A 13,171-nucleotide genomic window follows, 5' to 3' on the forward strand; every position below is an offset into this window, starting at 1 on the left:
TTTGTTTGCGCAACGCAAACTTCACTAGATGATCATGAAGAACATGTGGATTTATCTACTAAATGGGACTCCATGAAGATAAGAGTCAAAGCGTAAAAATGATTTTAACTTGTACGTGTACTATCACCGTAGTGCAGAGTTGGTGATACGGCAAATCAACCCACAACGATACATGTGTGAGCTAGTTAGCCAGTTAGAGTGAACTACCTGAAGTTCCATATCTGTCTTTGAAACATGAAATTCTATCTACCGGGACTTCACTACGATCCTATCAACATGAGGAAGTGTGACTTTGAAGAGATGGTAATTCTAGTAACTCAGTTGACAAAGACACAACTAAAGTAACAAGACAAACCGAAGTAAAATAGAGTGAACAACCTGAAGATCATAATCCGTTTAATTCTAAAGGCATTTACATGGGAGTACTTTTATCTATCAAAACCGGTAAAATCATATCAAGCACATAGGGTCGAAACATACATATACGAATCGTAAGCCGGTGATACCGGTAACTCAGATCGTCGACAATATATGAATTCTAAATCGATTAGAGAACACAAACTTCAGTACATATTTCTCAAGACACAAGAGGTCTAGATAGTGGATAGAACTCCTATAAGGTAGAGTCAAATCGAAAATGCCTAACGGTGGACGTGCACTATGTGGACTATATCCAGGCCGTCCGTTTTCCACACTGACCAGGTTCGCCCCTGTATTCACGGGGCCTGTCCCCCCGTAGACGCTTGCCCCCCATGTATCTCGGCTGCCAGAGATAGTGATGTGGTGACAGAATCTAGGCGTTGTTCCATGTACCGCGGCACACTCAAGGTCTGTTGCTGTGCCAAAAGTATACAGGGCAGCCTGGGTACATGTCTCTTTCTCTCACGTGACTCATTACAATAATATCCCGCCACTCACGGCACAGTTGTAGCTAGCCCCGGTACATCCTCACGCTATAAACATTAGCGATCATTTTTAGCCGTACGTTTTAACCTCGCCCACCAGACACAATATTAATTTTTTTCTTGACGCGAAAATGATATCAATTCCTACCACGTAATATAATCGCCCGTGTTTCACAGCAAAAAAACACAATTAGCCAGTCAACAATTTTTTATACACTTTTTAACTACTTTTACCGGCCGCTTTAAGCATTATCCATACGGTTCTGCCATAATAAATATATTGGTAATTCGTTTTTACACAGCTAGCAACCGAAGTAGTTGGTTAGGGTGAACATCTACAGCCCTCGTAATGGGCAAGATGGAACAACAGCGTGCGGCACTGTTTTTGTCACGTCCCGACGTGCAAAAAGCTGCCTTTCCATGTTGATCTTGTATTACCCTGCCGATGCACATAACATGATTTGTCAGCCTATAACATATTCTTGCAGACTTTTTCTCCCCAAACAGTGATACACAAAAAGAAAAACAAACGCACCGCACATCCACAGACTATCTCCTGCATGCACTTCACCCGCTCCACATTTAGCCTGCTTTTCGAATACCTTATACCAAATCCAAGCTCCCACGAATATAAATTGTAGAATTGATAGGCTTCATCCAATGAATCAAAAGAGGTCCCGACAGCTGGGTTGACAACATTGCCATCTCTTTTCAATATGAAAGCCCTCATGGACAATTCAAGGGCACTTTTCCGGTTCGGGTTGAGCTCGCGCTCAGCGGGGGCCTTTCTGATCCTTACCCTGTTATTTTTGAGAGACAAATTAAATAATTCGCATAGAAAAGAAAATCAATTCCTCTTCCTCAATGCACCAGATTACACGAAACTGTCAATTATTGCCCCCCTGATTTCCAATTTTATACAAAGGCAAACCCGACAAAGCAGGACTGCAGATAAAAAACAAGACATGCAAACAAAATCTTTTCCTAGTATCGCACTCCGACACCTCTCGACTTTTTAGTTAAACTAGGACAGGATATGCAATTTCAAAGAACAAGAAGACTGTGCAACAGCCCGCACGCAGATAATCCCAGTAATTTCAGAAACCTAATGTAATCAGTCAGACACACAGTGCGGATTTAGTACAGACCTGTACTAAATAACTACATAACATATAGCTAGATGCTAATGAAATCGTTTTTGCATATATGACCAGCACACAAAAGAAATCAGTTCTACGCGCGATTACCTGCGTGTCCATCCGCTCGTAGCCTCCGAACAAACTTGCAAGAGCGGGTCCTCGCCAAGAAATCCGGCATCTCCGCCACCGCTACGGAGGTCCCCTGCACGGCGAATGTCAGCCTCGGCGACGCTGATAGAATCCTGGGACTCTATAGGCCGGGCAGCACCAGTATTGCCCGCATGCCCGCGGCTAATCCTGAGCGGAAAAAATCAAATCAAGGAATTTCAGGGACAAACGGCAACCAGATCTAATCCTAACTTCATCTTTTGCGTGAGACAAAAACTAGTAGCTCTGCTAAGTGGCACCTGAATTACCTCTGTTCGGAATCGCCCTCCGTTTCCATGGACAGGTCCATGGAGCAGGCTCCAAGGTCTCGATCCAGAGGAGGAAGACGAACTGAAGAAAGGAGCAGCAGGAGGCGTATGGGCCTGTGCCCTGACGGCCAGTGCTTTGAGAAAGGGATAGCTGGCCACGCGATGTGGGCCAACATGCCCTGCGCCTCGACTCGAGACTAGTCACGTGATCTTTGCAACTGTACCAAACCCAGCTGCACCGTGTACCAGCCCACGCACTCCGCGAGTCCAGCTCCACAGCAACGAAACATTTGTTCCACACCGATACGCCTATGAACCTAATACCTATTACTAGGGAACGGACAGGGGGGAGACAGTGAAGTGATGGTTGCCAATCCCCAGGAACGGTAGGACGGCCATGATTAAGTCCACACGAGCCGCCGTCCACCGAAAAGTCGCTTCGAGAATCAAATGGCTAATGTGATTTTGACTTGCACTATCGCCGTGAGTTGGCCAACTCGGCTCACGGCAAGCCAAGTGAGTTGTCACACGGTTGGAGTGTGTTGGTCTGTTGGAATCTTTGAGCTTAGGCGGAAGTTTAGTCCCACATTTCGAGTGGTGGTAGACCCGGGGCAGCGCAGGTGCGGGGGCAAACGAGTTCCTCGGGCATGCTTTTTTGTTTGGCTTTCGTTTTTCAAACTTTCATATCTTTTAGATAAAAAGTTTAAATTAAGTTTTATTTTCATATCCGTGTCTCTCGTGATGATGACTTTCAAATAAGATTTATTTTAAATATATTTTGACGTTGAATTTGAAACTTTGTACGAGCGACCGTTAAAATCAAAACTTTAGTACCTGCAACCATGCAACATAATCGCTTAACGAATGACTCAAATATCAATGAAAAAAAAATCATTTGTGGTTTCACCAAAAAAAAGAACTAATGACACAGGTGAGCTAGCTACTACCTCTCTCTCAGTTTACAGGACGTGCGCGTATCCCTAGGTCATCAATTTGACCAAGCTAATACAAGTTATATATTACAAAAATTATACCAATATAAACTTCAGATGTTCTATTTTTAAAATGTATAATTTTTGTGTTATATAGTTTATATTAAGATGATAAAATTGATAACCTAGGTATACGCGTAGGACTTGTAAACTGAAACGTAGGTAGTAGAATGAATGACTCAAGCATCAATGCATGCATGGTTTAAAAACACAAGCATCAGAGCTACCCCAATGTTGTGCACCGAAACACCCTAAATGTTTGGACCGCATGAATCAGACCGGGGTTGTGCACTAAACGTTATCGATCATTTTGACTCTGACCATGAAGGTCTTCCGGGGTAAGACGGCGGCAGCGCGCGGATCGATGGCGGGATCGATGTACAGTCAGCGGATCATTTGGGCACACAGAAAGGATCACTTTTTGACTCTGACTATGATATGTGGCTTCTGCATGCCACGGAACGTACGACGGCACGAGGGCGACTCCATGGAATTGACCCGGTCGGTCGAGCTCTAGCTCTAGCCGTGCGTACCACTACGTGGCCGTCTCTCGTCTATAGAAGGAAAGGAAGCGATGGGATTTGGATTTCGCGGCGGCGTGCAAAATATACCCTACCTTGCCTACCTGACGCTGATGCTGCCGTCCAGAAGTCTGCATGCCGTTGGACTCTGTGGTCGTGCGCTGGTGTGGCCGCGACCTGACGCCGACGGTGAACCTTTTCTGGCCGGTCATGTGTACGCTGCGGCGCCCCTGCAGCGCACAGCGCCACGGCGTGGCCGGCGGTCTCACCCTCCGGCCAGAGCGGAGTCTGCGCGCGAGCGCGCGGCCAAGGCGTGTGCCGTGGAACGGCGGCAGAATCGATGGCATTGGGTATGTGCGAAGGAGATCAGAGTGAAATCGAAGACAGAAAATTTTATCGACTGACAAGTGGGTCCAACATGACAGAAAAATTAGAGATGCTTCGTTATTACGAGTCTTTTTTTTTTACACAGTACAATCGAAGTCGCTCACATACATGAGCATATACTCATCCATATGAACACACATCCTATTTCTATGAGGGCCTCCGAGAGACAGAGTCGGCATAGTATCTTGAGATTTTACCATCACAAGCGTCCCGCAGTCGAAGAGAACGTCTCCTCCACTAAACAAACATCACCGGAAGTCTGAAATAAATCCAGCAATAATACGAGCACCAATGTCAAGTTTAAGACTTGAACCCTAGTGGGCTGGGGATATCACTGTCCTCCTAACCATCCAACCACAGATTGGTTTACTATTGCGAGTCCGACTTTGCACGACTTCAATAGTGCAAAGTTTCTACAATTTCAATAGTGCATTTCAAAACCATTTTATAGGCTCATGTTGTTGAGAATTTATAGCTACTAAAGCTGCTCTTAGCTCCTAGTGTTGTTTGTTCAGTTTGTCTAATTCATATCTAGATATTATTTAAGGATGTCACTGTCGTGGTACTAAGTCTGACAGTAGAAAGGGGGTAGGTATGGAGAGGCAAGATCCTAGCTATGGTTAAGTTGTACATGCGATGTTTACGAGTTCAGGCCCTTCTCGAAGAAAGTAATTGAAGGAAATATGCCCTAGAGGCAATAATAAAGTTATAATTTATTTCATTATTTAATGATAAATGTTTATTATTCATGCTACAATTGTATTAACCGGAAACATAATACATGTGTGAATACATAGACAAACTTAATGTCACTAGTATGTCTCTACTTGACTAGCTCGTTAATCAAAGATGGTTAAGTTTCCTAACCATAGACATGAGTTGTCATTTGATTAACGGGATCACGTTATTAGGAGAATGATGTGATTGACTTGACCCATTCTGTTAGCTTAGCACTTGATCGTTTAGTATGTTGCTATTGCTTTCTTCATGACTTATACACGTTCCTATAACTATGAGATTATGCAACTCCCGTTTACCGGAGGAACACTTTGTGTGCTACCAAACGTCACAACGTAACTGGGTGATTATAAAGGTGCTCTACAGGTGTCTCCGAAGGTACATGTTGGGTTGGCGTATTTCGACATTAGGATTTGTCACTCCGATTGTCGGAGAGGTATCTCTAGGCCCTCTCGGTAATGCACATCACTTAAGCCTTGCAAGCAATACAACTAATGAGTTAGTTGCGAGATGATGTATTACAAAACGAGTAAAGAGACTTGCCGGTAACGAGATTGAACTAGGTATTGAGATACCGACGATCGAATCTCGGGCAAGTAACATACCGATGACAAAGGGAACAACGTATGTTATTATGCGGTTTGACCGATAAAGATCTTCGTAGAATATGTGGGAGCCAATATGGGCATCCAGGTACCGCTATTGGTTATTGACCGGAAACGTGTCTCGGTCATGTCTACATAGTTCTCGAACCCGTAGGGTCCGCACGCTTAACGTTACGTTGACTATATAGTATTATATGAGTTATGTATGTTGGTAACCGAATGTTGTTCGGAGTTCCGGATGAGATCATGGACATGACGAGGAACTCTGGAATGGTCCGGAGATAAAGTTTAATATATGGGATAATAGTGTTTGATCTCCGGAAGGGTTCCGGAATTCACCGGAAGGGGTTCCGGACGTTTCCCGAAATGTTTGGGGTACAAGAACACGTTATTTGGGCCAAAGGGGAAAGCCCACGAGGTTTTTGGAAAGTGCAAAAGGAAGTTTTGCGGAGACCAGAGGCTAGACGCCAGGAACCCTGGCGTCTAGGGGGTAGACGCCGGGAACCCTGGCATCTAGCCCTGGAGTCCGTGTAGGACTCTTGCCTTTCGGGCAAAACTGACTTTGAGGAGGCTTTTACTCCAAGTTTCGACCCCAGGGCTCAACATATAAATAGAGGGGCAGGGCTAGCACCAAATACACATCAAGAAACACCAAGCCGTGTGCCGGCAACCCCGTCCCCTCTAGTTTATCCTCCGTCATAGTTTCCGTAGTGCTTAGGCGAAGCCCTGCGGAGATTGTTCTTCACCAACACCATCATCACGCCGTCGTGCTGCCAGAACTCATCTACTACTTCGCCCGTCTTGCTGGATCGAGAAGGCGAGGACGTCATCGAGCTGAACGTGTGCAGAATTCGGAGGTGCCGTGCGTTCGGTACTTGGATCGGCGTGAAGACGTACGACTACATCAACCGCGTTGATAAACGCTTCCGCTTAGCGATCTTCAAGGGTATGAAGATACACTCCCCCTCTCGTTGCAATGCATCACCATGATCTTGTGTGTGCGTAGGAATTTTTTTGAAATTACTACGTTCCCCAACAGTGGTATAAGAGCCTGGTTTTATGCGTAGATCTCATATGCACAAGTAGAACACAAGTGAGTTGTGGGCGATATAAGTCATACTGCTTACCAGCATGTCATACTTTGGTTCAGCGGCATTGTGAGATGAAGCGGCCCGGACCGACATTACGCGTACGCTTACGCGAGACTGGTTTCACCGCTACGAGCACTCGTAGCTTAAAGGTGACCGGCAGGTGTCTGTCTCTCTCACTTTAGTTGAACCGAGTGTGGCTACGCCCGGTCCTTGCGAAGGTTAAAACAGCACCAACTTGACAAACTACCGTTGTGGTTTTAATGCATAGGTAAGAACGGTTCTTGCTCAGCCCGTAGCAGCCACGTAAAATTTGCAACAACAAAGTAGCGGACGTCTAACTTGTTTTTCCAGGGCATGTTGTGATGTGATATGGTCAAGACGTGATGCTATATTTTATTGTATGAGATGATCATGTTTTGTAACCAAGTTATCGGCAACTGGCAGGAGCCATATGGTTGTCGATTTATTGTATGCAATGCAATCGCCCTGTAATGCTTTACTTTATCACTAAGCGGTAGCGATAGTCGTAGAAGCATGAGATTGGCGAGACGACAACGATGCTACGATGGAGATCAAGGTGTCGCGCCGGTGACGATGGTGATCACGATGGTGCTTCGGAGATGGAGATCACAAGCACAAGATGATGATGGCCATATCATATCACTTATATTGATTGCATGCGATGTTTATCTTTTATGCATCTTATCTTGCTTTGATTGACGGTAGCATTATAAGATGATCCCTCACTAAATTATCATAGTAAACGTGTTCTCCCTGAGCATGCACCGTTGCGAAAGTTCTTCATGCTGAGACACCACATGATGATCGGGTGTGATAGGCTCTACGTTCAAATACAACGGGTGCAAAACAGTTGCACACGCGGAATACTCAGGTTAAACTTGACGAGCCTAGCATATAACAGATATGGCCTCGGAACACGGAGACCGAAAGGTCGAGCGTGAATCATATAGTAGATATGATCAACATAGTGATATTCACCATTGAAACTACTCCATCTCACGTGATGATCGGACATGGTTTAGTTGATTTGGATCACGTGATCATTTAGAGGATTAGAGGGATGTCTATCTAAGTGGGAGTTCTTAAGTAATATGATTAATTTAACTTAAATTTATCATGAACTTAGTCCTGGTAGTATTTTGCAAATTATGTTGTAGATCAATAGCTTGCGTTGTTGCTTTCATATGTTTATTTTGATATGTTCCTAGAGAAAATTGTGTTGAAAGATGTTATTAGCAATGATGCGGATTGGATCCGTGATCTGAGGTTTATCCTCATTGCTGCACAGAAGAATTATGTCCTTAATGCACCGCTAGGTGACAGACCTATTGCAGGAGTAGATACAGACGTTATGAATGTTTGGCTAGCTCAATATGATGACTACTTGATAGTTTAGTGCACCATGCTTAACGACTTAGAATCGGGACTTCAAAGACGTTTTGAACGTCATGGACCATATGAGATGTTCCAGGAGTTGAAGTTAATATTTCAAGCAAATACCCGAGTTGAAGATATGAAGTCTCCAACAAGTTCTATGGCTAAAAGATGGAGGAGAATCGCTCAACTAGTGAGCACATGCTCAGATTGTCTGGGTACTTCAATCGCTTGAATCAAGTGGGAGTTAATCTTCCAGATAAGATAGTGATTGACAGAATTCTTTAGTCACCATCACTAAGTTACTAGAACTTCATGATGAACTATAGTATGCAAGGGATGACGAAAACGATTCCCGAGCTCTTTGTGATGTTGAAATCGACGAAGGTAGAAATCAAGAAAGAGCATCAAGTGTTGATGATTGACAAGACCACTAGTTTCAAGAAAAGGGCAAAGGGAAAGAAAGGGAAACTTCAAGTAGAATGGCAAACAAGTTGTCACTCCTGTGAAGAAGACCAAAGCTGGACCAAAGCCTGAAACTGAGTGCGTACACTTCAAAGGAAATGGTCACTGGAAGCGGAAATGCCCTGAATATTTGGTGGATAAGAAGGATGGCAAAGTGAACAAGGGTATATTTGATATACAGGTTATTGATGTGTGCCTTACTAGTGTTTATAGTAGCCCCTGAGTATTTGATACTTGTTCGGTTGCGAAGATTAGTAACTCGAAACAGGAGTTACAGAATAAACAAAGACTAGTTGAAGGGGAAGTGACGATGATTGTTGGAAGTAGTTCCAAAATTGATATGATCATCATCGCACACTCCCTATACTTTCGGGATTAGTGTTAAACCTAAATAATGTTATTTGGCGTTTGCATTGAGCATGAATATGATTTGATCATGTTTATTGCAATACGGTTATTCATTTAAAATCAGGGAATAATTGTTGTTCTGTTTACATTAATAAAACCTTCAAATGGTCATACACCCAATAAAAATAGTTTGTTGGATCTCGATCGTCGTGATACACATAATCATAATATTGATGCCAAAAGATGCAAAGTTAATAATGATAGTGCAACTTATTTGTGGCACTGCCGTTTGGGTCATATCGGTGTAAAGCGCATGAAGAAACTCCATAAAGATGGATTTTTGGAATCACTTGGTTATGAATCATTTGATGCTTGTGAACCGTGCCTTTTGGGCAAGATGACTAAAACTCCGTTCTCCGGAACAATGGAACGAGCTACTGACTTATTGGAAATAATACATACCGATGTATGCGATCTGATGAGTGTTAAGGCTCGCGGCGTGTATCGTTATTTTCTGACCTTCACAGATGATTTGAGCAGATATGGGTATATCTACTTGATGAAACATAAGTCTGAAACATTTGAAAAGTTCAAAAAAATTCAGAGTGAAGTGGAAAATCATCGTAACAATAAAAATAAAGTTTCTACGATCTGATTGTGGAGACGAATATTTGAGTTACGAGTTTGGTCTTTATTTGAAACAATGTGAAATAGTTTCGCAGATCAGGCCACCTGGAACACCACAATGTAATGGTGTGTCCGAATGTTGTAATCGTACTTTACTAGATATGGTGCGATCTATGATGTCTCTTATCGGTTTACCACTATCGTTTTGGGGTTATGCATTAGAGACAGCTGCATTCACGTTTAATAGGGTACCAGCTAAATCCATTGAGACAACACCGTATGAACTATGGTTTAGCAGTAAACCTAAGCCGTCGTTTCTTAAAGTTTGGAGTTACGATGCTTATATGAAAAAGGTTTTCAACCTGATAAGCTCGAACCCAAATCGGAGAAGTGCGTCTTCATAGAATACCCAAAGGAAACTATTGGGTACACCTTCTATCACAGATCCGAAGGCAAAAACATTCGTTGCTAAGAATGGGTCCTTTCTAGAGAAGGAGTTTCTCTCGAAAGAAGTGAGTGGGAGGAAAGTAGAGCTTGATAAGGTAATTTGTACCTTCTCCCAAATTGGAAAGTAATTCATCACAGAAATTAGTTCCAGTGATTCCTACACCAATTAGTGAGGAAGATAATGATGATGATCATGAAACTTCAGATCAAGTTACTACAAAACCTCGTAGGTCTTCCAAAGTACAGTCCACACCAGAGTGGTACGGTAATCCTGTTCTGGAAGTCATGTTACCAGACCATGATGAACCTACGAACTATGAGGAAGCGATGATGAGCCCAGATTCCACGAAATGGCTTGAGGCCATGAAATCTGAGATGGGATCCATTTATGAGAACAAAGTGTGGACTTTGGTGGAGTTGCCCGATGATCGGCAAGCCATATTGTATAAATGGATCTTCAAGAGGAAGACAGATGCTGGTAGTACTGTTACTATCTACAAAGCTCGACTTGTCGCAAAAAGGTTTTTGAAAAGTTCAAGGTGTTGACTACAATGAGATTTTCTCAACTGTAGCGATGCTTAAGTCTGTCCGAATCATGTTAGCAATTGCCACATTTTATAAAATCTGGTAAATGGATGTCAAAACTGCATTTCTTAATGGTTTTCTTAAAGAAGAGTTGTATATGATGCAACCAGAAGGTTTTGTCAATCCTAAAGGTGCTAACAAAATGTGCAAGCTCCAGCGATCCATCTATGGACTGGTGCAAGCATCTCAGAGTTGGAATATACGCTTTGATAAGTTGATCAAAGCATATAGTTTTATACAGACTTGCGGTGAAGCCTGTATTTTCAATAAAGTGAGTAGGAGCACTACCGCCTTTCTGATAAATATATGTAAGTAACATATTGTTGATCAGAAATGATGTAGAATTTTTCTGGAAAGCATAAAGGAGTATTTGAAAGGAGTTCTTTAAAAGAAAGACCTCAGTAAAGTCACTTACATATTGAGCATCAAAATCTATTGAGATAGATCAAGACGCTTGATAAGTTTTTCAATGAGTACATACCTTGATAAGATTTTGAAGTAATTCAAAATGGAACAGTCAAAGAAGGAGTTCTTGCCTGTGTTACAAGGTGTGAAGTTGAGTAAGACTCAAATCCCGACCATGGCAGAAAATAGAAAAGAGAATGAAAGTCATTCCCTATGCCTCAGTCATAGGTTCTATAAAGTATGCTATGTACCAGACCTATTGTATACCTTGTTCTGAATTTGGTAAGGGAATACAATAGTGATCTAGGAGTAGATCACTGGACATTGGTCAAGAATATCCTTAGTGAGGACTAAGGAAATATTTCACGATTATGGAGGTGATAAAGAGCCCGTCGTAAAGAGTTACATTGGTGCAAGCTTTTACACCAATCCAGATGACTCTAAGTCTCAATCTGGATACATATTGAAAGTGGGAGCAATTAGCTAGAGTAGCTCCGTGCAGAGCATTATAGACATAGAATATTTGCAAAATACATACTGCTCTGAATGTCACAGACCTGTTGACTAAGCTTCTCTCACGAGCAAAACATGATCACACCTTAGTACTCTTTGGGTGTTAATCACATAGCGATGTGAACTAGATTATCGACTCTAGTAAACCCTTTGGGTGTTGGTCACATGACGATGTGAACTATGGGTGTTAATCATATACAAATATGAATATTGGTGTTAAATCACATGGCGATGTGAACTAGATTATTGACTCTAGTGCAAGTGGGAGACTGAAGAAAATATGCCCTAGAGGCAATAATAAAGTTATTATTTATTTCCTTATTTAATGATAAATGTTTATTATTCATGCTACAATTGTATTAACCGGAAACATAATACATGTGTGAATACATAGACAAACTTAATGTCACTAGTATGCCTCTACTTGACTAGCTCGTTAATCAAAGATGGTTAAGTTTCCTAACCATAGACATGAGTTGTCATTTGATTAACGGTATCACGTTATTAGGAGAATGATGTGATTGACTTGACCCATTCCGTTAGCTTAGCACTGGATCGTTTAGTATGTTGCTATTGCTTTCTTCATGACTTATACACGTTCCTATAACTATGAGATTATGCAACTCCCGTTTACCGGAGGAACACTTTATGTGCTACCAAACGTCACAACGTAACTGGGTGATTATAAAGGTGCTCTACAGGTGTCTCCGAAGGTACATGTTGGGTTGGCATATTTTGAGATTAGGATTTGTCACTCCGATTGTCGGAGAGGTATCTCTGGGCCCTCTCGGTAATGCACATCACTTAAGCCTTGCAAGCAATACAACTAATGAGTTAGTTGCGAGATGATGTATTACAGAACGAGTAAAGAGACTTGCCGGTAACGAGATTGAACTAGGTATTGAGAGACTGACGATCGAATCTCGGGCAAGTAACATACCGATGACAAAGGGAACAACGTATGTTGTTATGCGGTTTGACCGATAAAGATCTTCGTAGAATATGTGGGAGCCAATATGGGCATCCAGGTCCCGCTATTAGTTATTGACTGGAAACGTGTCTCGGTCATGTCTACATAGTTCTTGAACCCGTAGGGTCCGCACGCTTAACGTTTCGTTGACTATATAGTATTATATGAGTTATGTATGTTGGTAACCGAATGTTGTTCGGAGTTCCGGATGAGATCATGGACATGACGAGGAACTCCAGAATGGTCCGGAGATAAAGTTTAATATATGGGATAATAGTGTTTGATCTCCGGAAGGGTTCCGGAATTCACCGGAAGGGGTTCCGGATGTTTCCCGAGATGTTTGGGTACGAGCACACGTTATTTGGGCCAAAGGGGAAAGTCCACGAGGTTTTTGGAAAGTGCAAAAGGAAGTTTTGTGGAGACCAGAGGCTAGACGCCAGGAACCCTGGCGTCTAGCCCTGGAGTCCGTGTAGGGCTCTTGCCTTTCGGGCAAAGCCGACTTTGAGGAGGCTTTTACTCCAAGTTTCGACCCCAGGGCTCAACATATAAATAGAGGGGCAGGGCTAGCACCAAAGACACATCAAGAAACACCAAGCCGTGTGCCGGCAACCCCGTCCTCTCT

General features: G+C 42.8%; 1 protein-coding gene across 3 annotated transcripts; it reads right to left on the reverse strand.

Moving 5' to 3' along the window:
- Nucleotides 1–1,032: 1,032 nt before the first annotated feature.
- Nucleotides 1,033–2,619, reverse strand: LOC119324031. 3 transcript variants are annotated; one of them, XM_037597756.1, is made up of 4 exons: nucleotides 2,461–2,619; nucleotides 2,153–2,341; nucleotides 1,441–1,705; nucleotides 1,033–1,344 (listed from the first exon to the last, which is right to left on the reverse strand). In XM_037597756.1, the coding sequence occupies exons 1-4, from the start codon at nucleotides 2,499–2,501 to the stop codon at nucleotides 1,294–1,296; spliced, it is 546 nt and encodes a 181-aa protein (XP_037453653.1). In that variant the 5' UTR covers nucleotides 2,502–2,619; the 3' UTR covers nucleotides 1,033–1,293. The 3 variants fall into 3 exon arrangements, with proteins under 3 accessions (XP_037453653.1, XP_037453652.1, XP_037453651.1); XM_037597755.1 differs by lacking the exon at nucleotides 1,033–1,344 and having other exon boundaries at nucleotides 1,351–1,705; nucleotides 2,153–2,335; XM_037597754.1 differs by lacking the exon at nucleotides 1,033–1,344 and having other exon boundaries at nucleotides 1,351–1,705.
- Between the last annotated feature and the right edge of the window lie 10,552 nt (nucleotides 2,620–13,171).

This window comes from Triticum dicoccoides, chromosome 6B (assembly GCF_002162155.2).
Source record: "Triticum dicoccoides isolate Atlit2015 ecotype Zavitan chromosome 6B, WEW_v2.0, whole genome shotgun sequence".
In the NCBI taxonomy this organism is placed as follows: domain Eukaryota; kingdom Viridiplantae; phylum Streptophyta; class Magnoliopsida; order Poales; family Poaceae; genus Triticum; species Triticum dicoccoides.